Source organism: Morchella sextelata, assembly GCF_020137385.1.
Source record: "Morchella sextelata strain SCLS chromosome Unknown scls_12, whole genome shotgun sequence".
Taxonomy (NCBI): Eukaryota; Fungi; Ascomycota; class Pezizomycetes; order Pezizales; family Morchellaceae; genus Morchella; species Morchella sextelata.
In genome coordinates, this window is record NW_025408627.1 from 1,060,669 (window position 1) to 1,080,102 (window position 19,434).

At 45.8% G+C, this 19,434-nt stretch overlaps 6 protein-coding genes across 6 annotated transcripts; 3 read left to right on the forward strand and 3 right to left on the reverse strand.

The window, feature by feature from the left end:
• Positions 1-714: 714 nt before the first annotated feature.
• H6S33_002165 (uncharacterized protein) lies at positions 715-2,785 on the forward strand (the record flags this gene model as incomplete). The annotated part of the gene is made up of 3 exons (XM_044833523.1): positions 715-1,568; positions 1,631-2,129; positions 2,210-2,785. 3 exons carry the CDS (start codon positions 715-717, stop codon positions 2,783-2,785), a joined length of 1,929 nt encoding a protein of 642 aa, XP_044693308.1.
• A 2,054-nt stretch (positions 2,786-4,839) lies between these two features.
• Positions 4,840-5,974, reverse strand: H6S33_002166 (uncharacterized protein; the record flags this gene model as incomplete). Its single annotated transcript, XM_044833524.1, has 4 exons — positions 4,840-5,158; positions 5,291-5,375; positions 5,523-5,562; positions 5,624-5,974. 4 exons carry the CDS (start codon positions 5,972-5,974, stop codon positions 4,840-4,842), a joined length of 795 nt encoding a protein of 264 aa, XP_044693309.1.
• Positions 5,975-7,379: 1,405 nt separating this feature from the next.
• Positions 7,380-12,925, reverse strand: H6S33_002167 (uncharacterized protein; the record flags this gene model as incomplete). Its single annotated transcript, XM_044833525.1, has 9 exons — positions 7,380-7,713; positions 7,768-7,880; positions 7,936-9,675; positions 9,730-11,137; positions 11,196-12,251; positions 12,304-12,365; positions 12,450-12,568; positions 12,625-12,804; positions 12,874-12,925. 9 exons carry the CDS (start codon positions 12,923-12,925, stop codon positions 7,380-7,382), a joined length of 5,064 nt encoding a protein of 1,687 aa, XP_044693310.1.
• Positions 12,926-13,457: 532 nt separating this feature from the next.
• H6S33_002168 (uncharacterized protein) lies at positions 13,458-14,137 on the forward strand (the record flags this gene model as incomplete). Its single annotated transcript, XM_044833526.1, has 5 exons — positions 13,458-13,460; positions 13,532-13,570; positions 13,618-13,651; positions 13,796-13,896; positions 13,961-14,137. The coding sequence occupies 5 exons, from the start codon at positions 13,458-13,460 to the stop codon at positions 14,135-14,137; spliced, it is 354 nt and encodes a 117-aa protein (XP_044693311.1).
• A 2,580-nt stretch (positions 14,138-16,717) lies between these two features.
• H6S33_002169 (uncharacterized protein) lies at positions 16,718-17,833 on the reverse strand (the record flags this gene model as incomplete). The annotated part of the gene is made up of 3 exons (XM_044833527.1): positions 16,718-17,309; positions 17,365-17,590; positions 17,644-17,833. 3 exons carry the CDS (start codon positions 17,831-17,833, stop codon positions 16,718-16,720), a joined length of 1,008 nt encoding a protein of 335 aa, XP_044693312.1.
• A 387-nt stretch (positions 17,834-18,220) lies between these two features.
• Positions 18,221-19,371, forward strand: H6S33_002170 (uncharacterized protein; the record flags this gene model as incomplete). The annotated part of the gene is made up of 4 exons (XM_044833528.1): positions 18,221-18,246; positions 18,304-18,342; positions 18,415-18,634; positions 18,757-19,371. 4 exons carry the CDS (start codon positions 18,221-18,223, stop codon positions 19,369-19,371), a joined length of 900 nt encoding a protein of 299 aa, XP_044693313.1.
• Positions 19,372-19,434: the final 63 nt, after the last annotated feature.

Genomic DNA, 19,434 nt, shown 5'->3' on the forward strand with positions numbered 1-19,434 from the left:
GAGGGCGCGAAGGGAAGAAGAAGAGGGGCTTTTTCTATTCTAATACCCACCAGTGTATTTGATTATTCCTGAGAGGTCCTGACCGCATGTCTCCTCCCTTCCCTTCCGGTGGTGGGCAGCAGCTGGCTCTATCGAATGGAAGTGCAGAACAGATGCTTCTAGTGGCCAGGATCATGAGTGGACAGAGTGAAGGGGGGAGGGATGGGTGCAAGGTGACAACGAATCAGACAGGAGGGGCTGCAGGCTGAGGAACAGAATCGTCGCCCCAGCAGCAGCAGCAACAGGAAGCACGCTCCCTCCCAGTTGCTTTCCCAGACATGGTCCATACTGGATTGGACGAAGGGCGCGGGTCTCTCTGTGAGGGAGGGGGTCAGGCTACAGTAGAGAAGCAGCCAAGGATCATGCCCACCCGCTATATATCAATGGGACGAGCTCGGGGCTTCTGATTTTCCATATTTCCTCTCCGTTTCCCCCTCCTCGTTCCATTTTCTCTCCCCAGACCCAAACGTGTATCCGCCGTTTTAAGAGACGACCCATTTGTCTGTATAACTGAGTTAAATTACAGACCATCGTCACGAATTTACTACTACATCTTCATAAGTCTTGCAGATACTGCATTGATATTATTTTGCTTCCCCCTCACTTACTTTACGATACCCCTCTGTCATAGTACACACACAAACACACACGCACACACACACACACGCGAGCGAAATGTCTACAGGAGGATATCTTCCGTTCCAGATGGAACAATACCTTCAGCATAGTCTTTCTGTCGATACACGACGGACATGGCTGGACGATGATGAATCGTCAATACTTGACGAGAACATCCTCGACAACAACCTTCTAGATTCTGCTCTCGATATGTCTCCAATCGACCGACGACGTCCTTCCCTATTGGAGTCATCGTCGGCCATTTTTTCTCCCTCAAATGACTGGGATTTTGATCATGATATGGGTATGGCTGGTCCCGCCGATGATGCTGCCGTCCCAGCGGCTACTTTCGAGCACAGCAATGGAACCAACAACCCATTTATCAAGCTTGAGCAGGCACAGCCATCATACGCTCAACAGAACGGTTCATGGTCGTCGAATCATGGTGCTTCAGGCTCGTGCACACCTGCCCCGGCATCATACGACAACAATGCGTTCCCCCACTCCACCTACGAAGATGGCTCTGCATACCTCGCTCCCGCGATTTCTGCAAGCCCCGCAGGTGCTTTTGATAACAACATCCACATTACTCCTCATGCCACTGTCTTCCAATCGAGCCTAAACAGCTCTATGCCATCGACACCGGCTCAGAAGGATTGGCAGGCTACTGGTGCTGAGCACGAGGGACAGCCAATGCAGAAGAGGATGCGACCACAGAGCCCCAGCCCGAGAGCACATTCTCCTCTGCACGTTCTGCGAAGAGACGGGATCCGAAAGAAGAACGCCCGTTTTGATATCCCGGCTGAGAGGACTTTGATGAACATCGATCAGTTGATTGCCCGATCAAACGACGATAACGAGATCAAGGAGTTGAAGCAACAGAAACGATTACTCCGAAACCGACAGGCGGCGTGAGTAAACCCTTGGATACGTTTTCTTATCTTGTAGCCATTTACTGATATATATCATCTAGTCTCGATTCTCGCCAGCGCAAGAAGCAGCACACTGAGCGCCTCGAGGAGGAGAAGAAGATTCACAGCGCTGTCATCCAGGAGCTTGAGGATAAGATTAATGCGATGGCATTGCAAGAGGAGGCTCTTCACCAGAGACTCGAGGCTGTTGCCCGTGAGCGCGACTTTCTTGCACACAAGGCTGAGACTCTTCAGATGGAGAAGGAGGATATGGTCCGCAACCACACCATCGAGACTGGCGAACTTCGAAAGAAGAACAGCTACTTCGCGGAGCAAATTCAAAAGATGCAGGACACTCTTGAACGTACTCCTATGGCACATGCTGCCAGCTCATCTGGTTTCAGCGATGACTTCAACTTGGATACCGACTTTGATCTTAATGACAACTACTGGAATGACCCTATGCAGATGTCCAACTCTGAGGTTTCTATCAAGGCCGAGAAAGTTCAATCACATGGCGATTCGGACAAGCCGGCAGCTGCTCCTGGTCTTTTGCTTATTGTATGTCTATCATTTACACTTTTTTTTTTCTTTTTTTTTTTTCTTTGAAAGAAAATATGTACTAACATCTTGTGCTCTAGCTTCTTTTGTGTGGTGCATTCGTTGCTTCCTCGAAGTCTTCGATTCACTCTTTGCCTCCTCTGCCAAAGCAACTTCAAGCTGCCTCTGCTAGCGTTTTAAGCAACATCTTTCAAGATGCTGGTGTCACAACTATGCAGCCAAACGCTGTTGAGGTTGCTGATGGATCCTCCACTTCTGACTGGGTGGTTGCTAAGTCTGCCGTACCAAACATGGTTGGACTTGACTCTTCTTTGGCAGTATTGAACGCACAACTCGATGGCAAACCAACTACCGAACAACAGCACGAGCAGTTCATGCAACTGAGTGCCGCTGAATACAACGATGTTACCACAAACAACTACCTTCGTGATCCTGAACCGATTTCTCAACGTGGCCGACGACACCTCGAAGAGGGTCTTGCTTCCATGCGAAATAACAAGGGCTCCGCTGCTGAGGTTTATACACGATCGCTTCTCTGGGACAAGGTTGATGCCGAGGTAGTGCGACGCTTTGCTGCCTTCGCTGCACGAGCACAAGCAGATACCAAGGTCAAGACCGTAGGCGAGGGTGGCGGATATGGCGATAGCGCTGTATAAAGCGTCTACAAATATTTTCTTTGCTATTTTTTCTTTCTTGGAGGCACCAGACACACCCCAAACGGACTTTGCTATACGCATTTATTTCATATGTCTTACACTTCCTTCCCGACTATGAGCGGAACAAACTCTTCGAGCACTTGGCTCGACCGATCGACAACGATCACCCTGGGTCTTCACCCAAATTTTCTTTTGTTTTTTTTGTCTGAAGAACGGCCTAATCTTTTTGACATTCCTGCGCGGATTGATGGATTGATGTCTCGATCTTGAACTTGACTACCTTGGTGCGGGGCTTGTTTGGTTACCTACGAAAGGTGCGGTACTTATTATGTGAACTGGACTGGACGACTGCGATCGACGAAATTTAAAGACGATGCAAAGTATTTACGATATTGACGAATTGGGCGGCCTTGATGAGCGGTATTATTCAGCAATTTGGACTTGGTCGGCGGCGGCATAGCAATGGAAATTGGTTTTGATATTCCTGCTTTTGATTTTTGCGTTTTTTTATTTGATTTTAGCGTTTTCTCCTCCGTAACCTCAAGTTTGCTTGTTTGCGTGCGTTGCCATTCCCCCCCCCCTTAGTATTTCTTCCTTGTATCTTTCTGTATTTTTGCGTTTGATTTTGCGTTCTTGTTTCTTGCTTTTTATACTTTATATTCTCACAGTATTTTAGCTATACCTGAGGCTGGTTTCCTCAGGATGGCTCTCTGGCGGCCTCTTCGAGTTTTGATTTCTCGGTTCTTTCTCTGTAATTAAATTCGTTCAGGTCATACTTCTTTTTTCTTGGGGGGCTTTGCTTATATTCTATCTATTGTCTTGTTTTTACTGCTACGTTTTTTTGTCTTATGTTTGTCTTCTTGATCACGAACGTCTACGAGTTACGATGTTACGATATTTACGCCGTTACGACGTGACGACGGTTTACGATTTTTCTTCTCCTATTACTCTCTATCTCAGCCTTGGGGCTTGATATGTTCTTGTTTGTTAGTTGTGTTGAATTGGCTTCTGTTTTTAATTTGAGGACTGAGAATTATTTCTTTCATATTTTTGATAAAAATTTGGCGACGATATTAAGAGGAGCCTTTCATCATATAGTAAAAGGGCGGTTTCCTGAATAGTCTTTTCCTCTCTCTCAGACACAATTAGTATCATACTTTACTTTGATTTTTCTTTTATATTACGATAGACTACTAGTAACTATGTACTACCTGAAGAAGTTGAAAATAAATATAGGAAGAACATAAACGGATTTTCCATGACATCAGACACCCTTCCACTTACGATTCCACTTTGATATCGCAATCTAAAACACTACAAGATTGATGGTGACAGGGAATAGGTGTTCCAAGATCCTAGAGAATGGTGCTTTTTGGCGTCTAGAACATGGAACGTTTTCCCATCTTAATCGTCCTTCATGTACTTGTCCTTGTATATCCTAGAAAGATCATGAAAAAAGCAAGGTATTGTCAGCCTCACGCACGATCAGGTTATCGCATCAAAAGAAGCATAGTAAAAAAGCATGGGCAGGAAAGAAGCGAGAAAGCCACTTGTGGCCCTGCCTCACAACAAAGTCACTCAGCAAGGTCACCCAGGTTTCCCGAAACAAGTGGTGATCCTAGCCGAAACGCCAAAAAAATAGCAGCGACCAAAAAAGAATAAGAGGGAAAATATTGACCAGCATGTGTACTTTAGTAGCAACAATTAAGACCACGGGGATGACGGAATGCATTCTTACCAACTGTTACCGAGAATCTTGTTGCCTTGCTTTTCAGCCATGCGGTAGAATTTTGCAGCTTTGTACTAGAATAGAGTGTGAAACCGAGACCGGGGGTGAACCCGGTCGATTTTCTTTGCGTCAGCCTAAGTCTAGGAAGCCTTATTTTTTTTTTTTACAAGCAGCGATCAGGGTAAAAAAAGTCCTCTTTCCCCATCCACCGAAGCTTCCGAGAGAAAGTACCGACATGCCGATATATGCCCGGGGTATGGAAATCCCCGAATGGAGGTTTGGGATTTATACGTAGATCATAGGTGCTGGGAGTGAAGAGCGATTATCAGATACTGACCTTATCCTTCTTACATCCAAATCCCTCCAGATAGCACCACGCGACCTCGTTCTGTGCATCCGCGTCGCCCAGGTTTGCTGCAGTCTCGTAGTATTCCCTTGCGGCAACGGGATCCTTCTCCACACCCCAGGCGTGACGGAAGCAATTGCCAAGCTCGAATATAGCAAGCACCAGCTCTCCCTTCGCGGAGCCGCCCTTCTTCATCCCGGCGGCTAGTGCTTGCTCTTCGACGGCGGCCGAGTTACGAGCGGCGGCCTGAAGGTAAGTGAGTGCCTTGGGAAGGTCTACGTCGATACCCCATCCGTGTCTAAACATCACATATTAGTGGATCCTGCCCTTGACCCCGAAACTCCGACCTGGCAACCCCCGACTGGCAGAACTTTTGAATCATGAATCATGATATGGTGATAGCGATGGAAACAATAGAGGGTGATCGAACCTTAAAGCTAATCCATAGAGAACCTGGCTCAATGGGTTATTCTGCTCGGCAAGCTTTCCGAACATTCGAGTTGATCTAGCTAGCTCTGGATAGGTTCAAAATGGCTGTCAGTCCTGTCCGTTCACCGCAAGCTTACATATTGCTTGTCCAACCCATTCCCTTCTATTTATCGACCGACCATGGACCTTAGGCTTAGGAGCCCAACAGAGTACAATGAAACCCACCTACGTACCTCCGGCTTCATGAAGTCGTATGGCTTCCTGAATATTATCCTGTTCGTCCGATTTCACCATCAGAATCGGCCATCAACGATCATCATCGAAGATCACTTACATCAGTATCTACGGTGCTGACGACGCTCGTGCTCCTCTTACGTCCGCCGCTGTCCTCCGCTCCAAGATGTCCCCCAAGATGCCCAACGCCGTTTACAGAGCTCGGCTGTCCCCCGGACGCCAGGAGGGCTGCTCTGTGTTCCCACTGATCCTCGCCAGCGCCTTTCTCGAGGCTTGGTAAATTTACTGGGACATGAGCCGAGGATCTTGAACGGGGTCGGCCAAAGCTATGGATATGGAAGGAATCTCTGAAACGGTCGGACAAGGGTGACTTTGGCCGAACTCTATCAAGGGACAATCTTTCGTTTACCGGGCTTGAACGTGGTTGTCCATCAGGAAAGTCCGGAGTCATGAGGATAGCATTTTGAGACAACTGAAGCTCTGTATTAGCTCAAGATATCCCCTTCGTCTGATAACTTTGATAAGAAACGCGGAGGGGAACAGGGGATGTGTTGGGTGGAGGGGGAACTTGCAGTATCACTCCGCATGAGTGTGATTTCGGGAGTTGATCGCGTGTCCAGCGGGGGTCCTTTCATATTTTTCTCCTCTCTCTTGAACATACTCTTAAACTCAGTTAAAGGCATGGCGTCTTGCTGATCTGTAGGGTCCTGTTGGTTGGTGTTTCTTCGTGTTTACCTCGTGACAGGGACAGCTAGGAGTGTTTGGAGCTCGTTTAGGAGTATGAGGGGTTATCTTTTCTTGATGCGGTTACCAGAAGCTCTGGTGATTAATGCAGGTGAGTATCTGTGAGCAGTAAACTATGCTGCTGCTATCCGTGACGACTGATTGATTTGTTTGGTTTGGTATAAGAATCCTTTCGAGAGAAAAGAGTTGTGGTGGAGTGGCTATTAAATGTGTATATATAGTCCAAGTCGCCTCCCTTCTACGCCATGATATCTCATCGCTCGGCCCCAAGGAATGTTTGTACATCGAGAAGTCCGTGAATAGGGAAATTATATGGTGTTGCAGATCGGCGGAGAGTGGGAGGGGGGATGAGCAGCTAAGCCACACTCAGTCAAGCAGTTACCGAGCCCGACAGGCTTAATTACTACATGTACCGCACATAAAGCTGACCATGTCTTAAAATACATCCTTCGCGCTTACCAAGGTTGCTCGTCACCAAGCCGCTGGTTTTCCTCAGCCCAGAAATGTCATTCGGAAGCTTCCGTCTTCGCAAATGAGGAACATGCACACAGATGTATTTGACAATAGACACAATGCGCACTTTCTTCTCCGATCGTCAGAGCTATACATACATGTACATACGTACATACATAGATACAGATACAGAAAATTAGGATAGGAAGAAAGGAAAGAGAAAGAACAAAAAACGACATGGCTCAAAGAATAATGAACGTCGAGTGTGCACGCGGATATTCGTGCAACTCGGACCGCCTAGAAAGTAGAGAAATATAATAGTAACAATAAAAATGGATACCAAAGAATGACTTGTGACGCCTGGTCCCATTGCAACGCTAGTCCCCGCAATCTGCCATACAATCAAATCAATCACTGTACATACCAGTTCCAACCTCTTCGCCTTATTTTCTCCTTGCAGAAACATGATAAATAAAATCTGCCAGAAAGTTCCTCGTAGCTCATGTAAACACCAAGAGAAGGGAAACAGCAACAAACAAACGCCTTTCTAAAGCTTTATAAATAAAGTTCATGAAATAGAATATAGACTCCACACACACAAACACAAATACACACTGACGCGCTATTAAAACAATATCCATCAATCCAACCATAAAGTACTACTCCTCAGGGGTGTTGCTTCGACTCGAACCAAGGAAATGCGACTGATCTATCTTCATGATCCACTCGATCATATCTCTTTCATCTTTTGCCGCAAAAAGATAGGTGTTGAGCGGTGCGTAAACAGCAAATACATGCGGCCTCCGCAGTAATTTTGCTACTTGTGGCTGATGGTCAATTCGGCAGTGGCTGAGGTTGACCGCCATGATCTCCTGGCCATCAGATACCCTAAACATGTGCATGTATGGTCGTCGCAGCTCGAAATATCTCTTCACCCAAGCCTTATTCGTTTCGTCCAGCGTCCACAGATACCCGGACTTAAGCATTGGTGTACTGCAACAGCGTCAGAAAGTGTCAATCATACGATATACTAGCCTCGATACATACCTTCTAGGAATCTGCCGAACTTCAGCAATCAACCTAGGTGGCTCTGCCTCAGTTGCTTCCGCAAAGCAGGCACCATTCTGCGGGGGCTCGGTATTTCTTCTCACGAGGATCCTCTACATACCCGTTAGCATGTTATATAGAGATGACTAGCGTATTGCGGTAACCCACTTCACTTGGGTCCTTCCCGGAGGTCCAAAGCTTTACGAACTTTCGTAGCACAGTGATCTGCGGGTCTTCCACTAGGATTGGCATGATGCTTGAGACCGTTGACGTCTCCCGTGTCATTATCTCGGCTGTTTCGATCTGCTCGACTGGCTCAAAGGTTTTAACTGTCTCGGCTGTTTCGATTTCGGTAGCGGGGGGTTCCTGCGCCTCCCCTTTAAGTTTACCGTTTTCTTTAGATGCGGACCTCTCCAAATCCAAACTTGTTATACCCTCATCCACGAGGATGCTCTCCGGCAGACCGTTTACACCAGTCACACCAAGTCCCAGCCCACCATTTTCAGGCTGCATGACCTCTTCCATCGATACCGATACGGGATTTAAAGTTAATGGAGACCCGTTCCTAGTAACAGGTAGCGACCCCAAGAACCCTTTCGCATTCTCCACTTCTGCGACCCTTATCCTTCTCTTTCGTGCCCTTAAAAAGTCCCTGACAAGACTCACACCTCGAGGCATCCATGGGCCAAGATTTTCCTCGCCCTTAACATATCTATGTAGTGTGTTCATTCTCCATAGGTCCCCCGCCCTCCTTGCTACAGCAGGTCGGATAACAAGTTGAAATAAACCCACACTCACATGTATGATCCTGCTGTTATTCCACATCTGCAAGAATTTGCTTGGGGTTTTGACGACCCTAGGCTGTACTTGCGAGTAGATATCTTGTGAAAACGCGATTGGTTCCGACAGCCTATCCGACGTAATGTTCCACCGCAGACTCATCTGAACGCGGTACTTATCAGCAGTAGTCCGGTCTAATAGTATCGAATTGTGTAGACTGGAGTCCCATTGTGCGACAACCGTGACTGTACTTGTCCCGTCCGCGTTGGTTTTTACTACAGGGCCCAAGACAGGATTAAGCCTTATTTCTCGAGTGGTTGAAGAAAGATCAGGAATTTTGCCCCTGGGATCCAATAAACGAACTTGGCCCATCCGAATATGTGTGATGTCACGCCACTGCAATGTGTCTCTTGAACTGTGCGTGAGGCTAAGTTGCACCCTACGCTGCAAACCCTGTCGGAGCTGGAATGATCCAGGATCAATATCAGACTGCTGTGACACCTCTACTGGCAGATACTCCCCCGTTTCAGAGAGCTCCAGTATTTGTACCGTTGAAAACACATCATGCCGTTCTTCTGTATAGAACTCGGTTTCGTTTAGGCGTGCACCCCTCTTCTTCTTTGGCGAAATTGGCTTGTTGTCCCGCATATCATCCCAGCTGATGAGCTTTTCGAGGTGCATCTGCATTATTTTTGCGAAGATAGCTACCCGTAACGTTGCATTCCTTAGCGGAGTTCCTAATGGAATACTCATACTATGGGTGCTATGAAATTTGACCGGGCCTTCATCAAAGTCGGATACAACAGTGGTCGCAGTAGCACCGCTCTCATCAGAGACTCCAGGGATAAACATCTGGGCGTGAACTGATGTTCCCTCCCGTTCAGCAAACCCGACCATTTCTCGCATAACGACATTGAATTTCAGAGTAGATGAGGGGGCTTCTGCAGAGGATGGTTCCAAAGCGAGCTTAATCATGCCAACCACGCTGGCAGTGTGGGGCGAAGTAACGTCCAGGACAAATTCTTGAGACCGCGACTCGAAAATTGCAGTGAGTGGTACATCGACATCCCCTATCAACGAATATTGTGGAAGGATAGGTTCTGAAAAAGGATCGTCGAGTCGGAAGTGCTTTGTAGAGAGTTAGTTGGTCATGTATATATGTGGAGATTTGGAGAAATTCACCTGTAAATATTCTGGTCGATCTATGTACTGATAAATCTGTCTCATTTGACGCACACGGGTTTGAAGTTTTTCCAGGGACCAAAGATGTACTACTGCGTTTTGAAAATCCATCACCCTCACCCCAACACAGGGCTTACGCGCCATGTCTAGAAACTCATCGTCTTCTGCTGATATCCCATTAAGTACTAGATCATAGCTTGACTGGAATGTGTGTCCTTCGTCCACGATTGTAAATTGGAACACAACATTCTTTTCCATTTCATTGCTCATAATCTGTGCCTCCTTCAGAGTAGCAGCATGCTGCAAAATTGCCTCGGCCATACGAACATATCTCCGTTGTCGCCAATGATCGACGGTTTGCTTCGCGAGACTCTTCTCTTGGCCCGTTAAATCCTCTGGATCTTTGTTTTTCGGGGGAGAAAGACTAATCTCCTCGAGTCTGCTTTCAAACTCCTGTCGCTGCTTTTCTAACTCTTGTCGCATCTCTTGTTTGGCCGAATCCAGCTTTTCCTGCATCTTTGTTCTTTCTGCTTTGATCTCCTCGAATTCAACATTAGCTTCTTCTGCAGCCTTCAACTTCTCTTGATACTCCTCTTTTTGCCTTTCCAGTTGTTCTTGCATTTCCTCTTTCACCATTCTGAGCCTATCTTCAGCTTCCCCTGGAGTTCCAGGTATCGTGATCATCGTGTCGAGTGAAAGATCGTCTAAGGTACCCATCGAAGTGTATTTCTCTCGACTGCCAGGGTAAGACATTACTGACTCCGTCTCATCATCGATTGAATCCAGCCGACTATCCGGTCGCCCCTTCCGAATCATCTTTACCCTCTGCATTTCCTCCAATAATACATCCAACTCATCATCCGTTAGATTGGTTATCCTCGAATTGTCTCCTAGTAATGCAGAGGCAGCCTCTCTTCGTGCAAACGACCAGTCGATATCCCTACTATTTGCAGGGATGTGTGACGGCGAGTCTGGTCGGCTACTACCATTTGTCTCTGATTCAATCCTTTCCATCATATCAGCAGTTATCCCATTGCTCGATGAGTGTCGATGGTCGGGGGATTGTGCCCCAGCGTTCATGGTAGCAGACTGTCGTAGTTTATCTCTTTCTGCACGTGCTTCCTGCGGGTGGTTAAATCGAAATATATGAAAGTCCCCTAAGATAATACGATATCCTGTTCGTAGCCTTCGAGGTGCATCTATTCGCAGACCGTTGACCATCACTGCTGCCCCTTCGTTCGGTATTAATGTAACCACTCCATTCTCATTCTCAAAACGACAGTGATCCATGAGTATCTTAGAGCCGTTGAGCCGGATCTGCGCAGTTTGTGAGGTTTCAACGTTTCCAACAGTGGTCGTCCCTGCCTTAATATTATATACAAGGCACTCAGCGAGTAGAGGGTCATCACTAGCTTGTGTGAGCCATAATTTTTAATCGATATATAATTAGGATATAGGAGCCGAACCTCAGATTGACAAGATGTGGTATCCTTTTTGGTGTTGATAGGCCAACGAACCCCTTTTCTATACTAATTCCCAATTCCTCCAACGCAGCCTCGCGCTCCTTGTGGACAAGCTGTGTCTTCTCCATTCTTTGTTCCCATGTTTGATTGAGATCTCCCAGAAGTTTTTCAGAAGCAGTCAACTGTTCTGCAATTTCTGCCTTGGAAACCTTCTTTATCACTCCATCGGGGGTCGTGATCGTAACCATTTGTTTTTCCAGTGGTGTGTCTGGGGCATACCTCTCCTCCTCTGGTAAACTTCCACCGCCTGATAATTTTGATCTCAACTGCTGAAGCTCTTCCTTCAACTCCCGAATCATTTTTGCGTTCGGATCCTCATTGACAACGGCATGATTCTTGATCCGCTTTGCTGAGTCGGCATATCTTAGTGTCGATAATGTCTCGTCGAAGTTTATATCAGCTGGTGAGATAGCTGCAATCATAGCCGTCATACTATTACCTCCCAGTGAATCCTTCAATAACCATGTCAAAATCGAGTCTCTATATGGAACCATATTTGCATTCTTTTTCTTCCCAGTTGATAGATCTGCCAAAGCCGCAATGACACGGCCCAAAGTTGATAAAGACCTGTTAATTTCTGCTCCCTCCTTTAACCTAGCCCCGGTAGCCCCGGTAGATTGTGCCCTCTCAGATCCTGCCAAATCAACCAGACTTATTCTCGATACTTTTTCAGAATCGAATCCAGTCTCAGTATCGTGAATTTTTTGCGATAATATAATTGTAAAGACGGCGTGGGAACGCGAAGATGTTTCGTTCATATTGGTCGCCGCAACTGTTCGTGCTTTGTTGCCCTCGTCCATAAGGTTTTCAATTTCAGCGAAATTGTTAACTATCAATTTTGCAAGATCTTCAACGTAAGGTCCTAAAGCTGGATGCTCTCTGACTTTCAGATTCCCTTTAGTGGATGGATTTAATAAATCACGAACACGCTCGTTATAAATTTCTAAGTACGAAACTTCAACGGTGCATTTTAAGTTCGGATCTGCTTGCATAGCATCACTGTGGCAAGTAATGTTAGAGTCGATCATCATATAATGTTAATACAACTTACATTCGCTCAAACATATGCTGGCAAATCTTTGGGATAACACCATACTCCTCTCCGTATCCCATCTACCAAATCACAACTATTAGTATCAACTCCAAAGTCTTGTCCGATTCCTCCCCCCTCCGAGTGATAGAAACCACAACTCGTACCATAGAATATGATTTCCCGGAACCTGTCTGGCCATAAGCAAAGATACAGTTATTATAACCCCCAAATGCATTATCCAGTAATGGTCTTCCGAGGTCGTCAAAAAGATTCCCCTGGCCCGCTAAACCGGCCGTCAGCATCAAATCCCATCGAACTAGCCCGTCCCGAGATACCCACCATATGGACAATCGGGGTCGTCTTTTGAAAAACTCCAGTAACTCCGGTCGAAATTAAACGTCTTGGGGCCGCCGTGGTCCTTAGACCCTTTACCCGCAGTCTTTTCCGCGCCAGGCGGCGGTAATAAAACCGTTTGGCTGTCTTTCATCTGAACAATACATTTTGCGCCTCTGTCTCTCTCTATTCAACGAGTTCCCCCAGAGCATCAGCCGCAGTCCTCCCAGGTATTAAGCGGTGACAAGCAAGTACCTCTGCTATTGAACGGCCGCACACGCACCACCACCTTAATATTCGCCCCCATTCTTGCGGTCGTTGACCGGATGTCCTAGAAATCCCAAAATTCCCTTCCGCTCCACTTCTTCAGTCCCTTATCCTTAGTTAACCTAGAGTAGTTTGATGGTATGGATATAGATGGAGATAGCAGAAAGCTTCGGATTTGACGGGACCTAAAAAACGTTGAATGCGTTAACTGTCAACTGTCAATTTTGAGGTCTTTGAGTAAACGTTCTTATAAGGGATGGTAGAGAAGGAGCGGCAAACCGTAACGCGTCGGAATATTGATGGCACGCACCGTGCCCAGCGATGTAAAGAAGCCCGTGTATCTTTGCGGGCAAGAATAGTTCAACTGATCTAGTAAACGGGGGGTTGACTGTTGACTATGCTGGGGCGAAACCTAGGAGATTTGAGACCCTGAGATGGAGTGCAAGGGGCGCGGGTCTTGGCAAGATGACCTACCTACACCAGATGAGCAAGCACGAGTCGTGGTGGCTTAGAGCCATCAACAGCAACTCTGCCACAGCTACCCTTCATCAAAGAACCAAACAATCCACACAATGGTATACCTCTCTCGAAGTGGGGAAAGGAAAAGGGGATTCCGAGGGCGATGTGCTAATCTATAATTCTACAGTCTGCCCAAAATTCAGCTGGAATACAGACCCTCCTCGATGTACGAACACCCACTAGCTCCAGGGAATAATACTGATGGACATGTAGGCCGAGAGAGAGGCACAAAAGATCGTCCAAAAAGGTACGAAGCTATCCCACTCAGCTATCATATAGAAAGCTCAACGCTGATTGTCTACCTAGCAAGAACTTGTGTGTAACCCTCCGCCTTAAGAGACCCCGCCCTCTACCCCTCAGCAGTATCTAACACCTACAATCTCCCATTCAGATCGCACACAGAAAGTGAAAGACGCTCGCAGTGAAGCTCAAAAGGAAATCGATGAGTACAAGAAGCAGAAGGAAGCAGAATTTGCAAAATTTGAATCCGAGGTTTGTTCCTTATCTACACACGGTTCTACGAAACCCCAGGGTGGTGCTCACTAACTCATAATAGCACACTGGGGTCAATGCAAGGGCCGAGGAGGAGGCAGCTAAAGAAGTCGAGGAGAAGCTGAAGGAAATTGAAGCGGCCAAGGGGGAGAAAGGCCCCCAAGTCATCGAGGAACTATTGAAAGCTGTCACGGACATTAAGCCAGAACCACATCGTAACGCTGCTGTCACTCCTGTTTGAGCCTCTTTATGTCCTCGATGTTAGACTTGCATGGACGAGAATTCGCAAGCACACCTCGTCGCTTTAAGCAACCATATATCTCTTTAAAAACATACTAAACTCTACTACTTTGCCGCAATTATCTTAAACAATATCCTTACCATTCGTCTGAAACATGAAAATATAGCTGTCAGGTCTTTAATTTACTTGGTTAAACGAATCATCCTAGGAGTATATACACATATACACGCTAGCCAAAAGGCGTTCAGTAAAAGCTGTGAATTCAGCGCAACTGGGTGAACACAAAACTAGGCATCATACGAACCAATTTCGTTTTATTATTTTCTTGCCCCTGAATTTTGAATTTTGGGTGAGGTATTCAGGTTTTATTACCCGCCTGGTTTCGCTGAATTTATGACTTTGGTAGAAGATGGTATTCTGACCCGTGGACTGTCAAGGTATTGACGTGCCCAGGGTGTTCGAAAGCGATATCTATCACAACATGCACTCCCTATATTCAGATTTCGAGTACAGAATTCTTCGCCATGTATAAGCATACATTTGGTGGTATTTTAATACAAGGCATCTACTTTCCAGGCAAGAAGCTAAGTACTGTGAAGCAGCAATAATGACCCAGCTTCCAGGAAATCAACATAATAACAGACCTTTTTTCTTTCTCTCATTATGAAGAGAATCTGCACTCATATTGGCCTTGAGATAGCCTCGTGTGAGAAATCACCGAATGAATGCGCATCATCTTCCAACTCCTTGGTAGTTGTTGATTTCAAACCTCTAATTCTAGATACATATTGTAGGTACGGTTACGACGAACTTGAGATTCCATACCATCTAGGCCCGTAAGGGCTCAAATCGCCATTCGAACACAGCCCGACCGATCTGTACAGTCGGAATATCTACTAAATGTAGGTATACATGTAATTCTTGGATATAGATCGCTGTCTTCGCGCCAAAATCGACCGACCACTTAGGCTTCTCTATATATATTAACTCTCAATTGTTTCCCGAAAACCATGAAACCTTCGATTGGGATAGAAGGATGTGCTACTTAAGAACTACCTAAAAGTATACATTTCAATACAAAGTATCTCCATTCATCAAATACATGTATTTAAGGGGTTATGTGGCTTTCAATTCGTAGATTTTGAGATTTGGGCAGATTTTGTCAAGACCCCATACAAATTCGAAGTATTAGCACATTTTCCAAGAACAAAACGCCCTACATCAATTCTACCGTGGTTAAGGTAAAATTTTAAACGTTAGTTCCTGGTATTTTTTCTGATTTTTAAATTGTATCATGATTATACTGACTGTCACAAATAAATAATATATTCGAATTGTTGGCTGCACTTTACACCCGTTAACGCCCGAAAAAGGGAAGTGTTTGCCGAAAGTGAAAGTGCGGTATAATTCGCACCGTTAGTGATCACTACAGTCGCTCACCTAGTGACGGCAGATCCTGTCTGATGGTTGTGTTTGCAGTAATTTCCCCTTGGCGTCTCAAAGTTAACTCTATTATTGGCCTCAAATCCCTGACCGCCATCAGACAGGATCCGCCTTCACCCCGTGAGTGACTGTACCGCAGTCAACTAGAAATCGTGCACGGTCCTCTATCCCTTAGTCTGCCCCGCGTCCTACTAAATATATCTCAGAGTAAAAAGTGCCGGAAGAACTCCTGAATGGCCAAAAAGGTATTAAATGTCTGCCACAGCAAGCCACAACTACATCACACCAACTACATCACACTAAGACAGAGCAGTGGATGCTAATGACACCAACGCTCAACCTCACTACTCCCATTAAAGATACCGGTCGAGTGGCTGAATAGTAGGCTGTGACGTCATTGTTCTAGTGGCCTGTTTGGCAGTTTAAGGCGTTGCAACGGACTTACCAACGGGTCACTTATGTGGAGAGGACGAGTTGCTTTCTAGAAAAGTAGATTACCTATCGTTTAACAAGTCAAGTTAACCAAATGTGGTTGGGTTGGAGTGATATTGTAGCAACAGGAAACAAAAGCAGCTTTTTTATTTCAGTCGGTTTGTTGACTTTGGTTGACTTTTGTATTACAAATCTACTGGACAGAATGTGTTGCCAAACACTCAAAACTTTTCAAAAGTCAATATTTCACGGATAAGTCATTCCCCACCAAAATTTAACAAGTCGACCCCGTTGCCAAACGGGCCCTAAATACATGTATGTTTTCACTCTGGACAGAAATTTTGAAAAGTCACTTAAATTTATACAGCATATAATATAACCACCTCGTAATTTATTCCAATAAAATCATCCCGGTATGTAAAAAGACCAACTATAACAAACCCGATTGACAAGAATCGCCCAAAAATAAAAAACAAATGAACAAAATATTATCAAACAGTAACAGGAAGGAACACCAATATGAAGAAAAAGAAAAAAGAGGAAAGAAAAAACTCCCGCTATCATTTCGTCATGAAAATTATTTCCCTCAAAATATGTTATAGTTGAAGTCGTCCATAATTCCAGAAACCGGACTAACTAGTTTACTCGAATAATAGGCAATTCGACACCCTCTTGATCCAGTGACTAATTCCCTCCTTAACTTTCTTACCTTCTCGACCTCAGGACTCTTCCCCCATTTGAGGACGCACTCGTATCCCTCTTGGTAGCTTTTATTATAGAGCCCACCTCCTTCTTTATACCTTCAACTCGATTTTCCTTCAAGCTACCATTGCTTCCCGTAGCTTTCACGCCACCCCGTCTCAACCCTGAACCCGTGGAAGCTACCGCCGCATTTTTGGGTTTACTCTGCGAACTTTTTGCCTCGCGATTCACGGCACCTTGACCAACTTCCGCGCTAGTGAAAGTAGCATCTAAAGATGAGCGGGTCGTTGCACGGGAAGAAGATCGACTGGAGGATGCTATTGAGGGGGGGCTGGAGGGTATATTTCTTATAACCCGGGCTGGTGCCTTAGAGGTTGTATTTTTATTAGTCTTGGTGGAAGAAGACGGGAGAGTAGATGCTGAGGGAAGGCTGGGTTTTGAAGGCGAAAGGGCGAGGGGGCGGGGTGTATTTGCGGTAGCAGGAATAGGTGGTGGTGGCATTTGTTCCCGGGCAGAAACTGTATTCTTAGTGACCCTTTTCTTCTGGACCAGAAGGCGTGTTGACTGGGGACTTTCTGTTCCTTCTTCTCCCCCGCTATTGAAGATACACTTAGTAATGGTACGACGACAAGAGGATACAATAATAAAACCTCAGCCTCTTTATATCCTCCACGAATTCTTTGACCGCTGCAGAGTTCAGCTTGGCTGACACTGGTCCATCAGTAACAGCGACGGGTCCATGTTGTGCGAGTAATTCCCCCATTGTAACATCCCATAGTTTCTTTGGTACTCTATTAATGCGCATTTCGATCCTTTGTTTGAGGGCCTGCGCTTGCATCGCACATTGGGAACGAAGTTTCTTAGCTCGCTCAGTTACTATACAAGTTAGACAGTCTTTCGAGGTTTCATATAAGGTCCCACAAACGTACACTCTAGGTCCAGATTTTCTATTAAAACCATTTTCTGGTTCTTTGTAACTCCAGCAAGACGTACCTGGCGCAAAGGCGACTTCATGGGTGTCTTTATGGCCACTTGTCGTGAGGGTGATAGCTGTGGAATTGGTAATGGCGAGGCAGAAGCTGTCGGTGAAGCGCCCTTCTTACGGCGGAGTGGAGCCATTTTTCTAGAACACTTTTCCTTGTAATATCTTCTAATACCACGAATTCTAGTTCCTTTTCCTGTATCTGGAGGAAGCCGGACGAACGCGTAATTGTTAGCCAAGTATAGAGTGTAGTTGATTAGGATGTCGCGTTCTGAACAAACAAACACGACAAAGAAGCCTGCTAATAATGCTTGGCGTATGGCCGGGTAACCCACTTCACGATTGTAAGTTGAAGGTGGGTTGTGCTTTGCACCTCCGGATAGCTTACTCTAGCGTTCGACCTCCCCTCCATCACCACAACCACAACCATTACCATCATCGCCATCAACTCAAATTACAACCCAGTATCAGCTTCATCTACACCATCTCTCTTTATATAATTCATATCCAATACAGCTTTAACTATGGTGCTGGAGGCTACTATGATCATGTTCGTCTTCCTTGGATGTATTGAACTTTGTTTCAGAAGCTTACTAACAACATATAGAATCGACAATAGCGAGAGTAGTAGAAATGGGGACTATTCGTATGCTTTCTACCGCTCTCTGGATTTTTTGATTAAATGTAGAGCTTGTGGCTGATAAAATACCTGAATCAGACCAACCCGTTTCGGAGCTCAAGCTGATGCCGTCACACTCATTTTTGAGGCCAAAACCCAAGCAAATCCCGAATCTTCTGTCGGACTGATGACGATGGGTGGAAAAGGCCCGGAGGTGTTGGTTACGCTGACAACGGATGTTGGGAAGATATTGACCGGAATACATGATACCAAGATAAAAGGAGGAACTCATTTAACTACAGGGATTCAGGTAGCAGGGGTAAGTCAAATATATATCCTTAAAGGTCCTCGATATAGGGCATAATATGTATTTATTGCATGTAATGTGAATTTGGTGCCGAGGAACCTTGGTAGCAAGTATGCTGACTTCAGGGTTCACAGCTTGCGCTGAAGCACCGCCAAAACAAAGCGCAACGTCAACGTATCATTGTTTTTGTCGGATCGCCCATCACCGAAGATGAAAAGACACTTGTCAAGCTTGCCAAGAAGATGAAAAAGAACAATATCGCGATAGACTTTATCAACTTTGGAGAGGTCGATTCAGAAAATACCACCAAACTTCAAGCCTTCGTTGATGCCATCAACTCTAATGATAATTCTCACCTCGCTACAATTCCTCCCGGCCCTCATCTTCTCTCAGACCTTCTTGTTACTACTCCGATCTTGGGCGAAGCCGGAAGTGCGCAATCCGGTGGTGCGGGTGGTGAAGGTTCTGGTTCCGGAGAAGGTGCTGGGGCGTTTGAGTTCGGAGTTGATCCTAGCTTGGATCCAGAACTGGCTCTGGCGCTTAGAATGTCTATGGAAGAGGAAAAGGCTAGGTTGGCAAAAGAAGAGAAAGAGAAGGCAGATAAAGAGAAGAAGGAAAGCGAAGGCTCGGGATTATCGGGAATCAAAGAAGAGGATGAGAGCACACCCTTGTTGAAGGACGACGAGAAAGACGACGGTGAAGGTTCGAGTGGGAATAAGAAAGATGACGATAAAATGGATATCGCATGAGCAACGGCTAGAGTCTTCGCTTTAGGAAGAATTTCGATATATCCGGGTTCAAGTTTGAGGTCA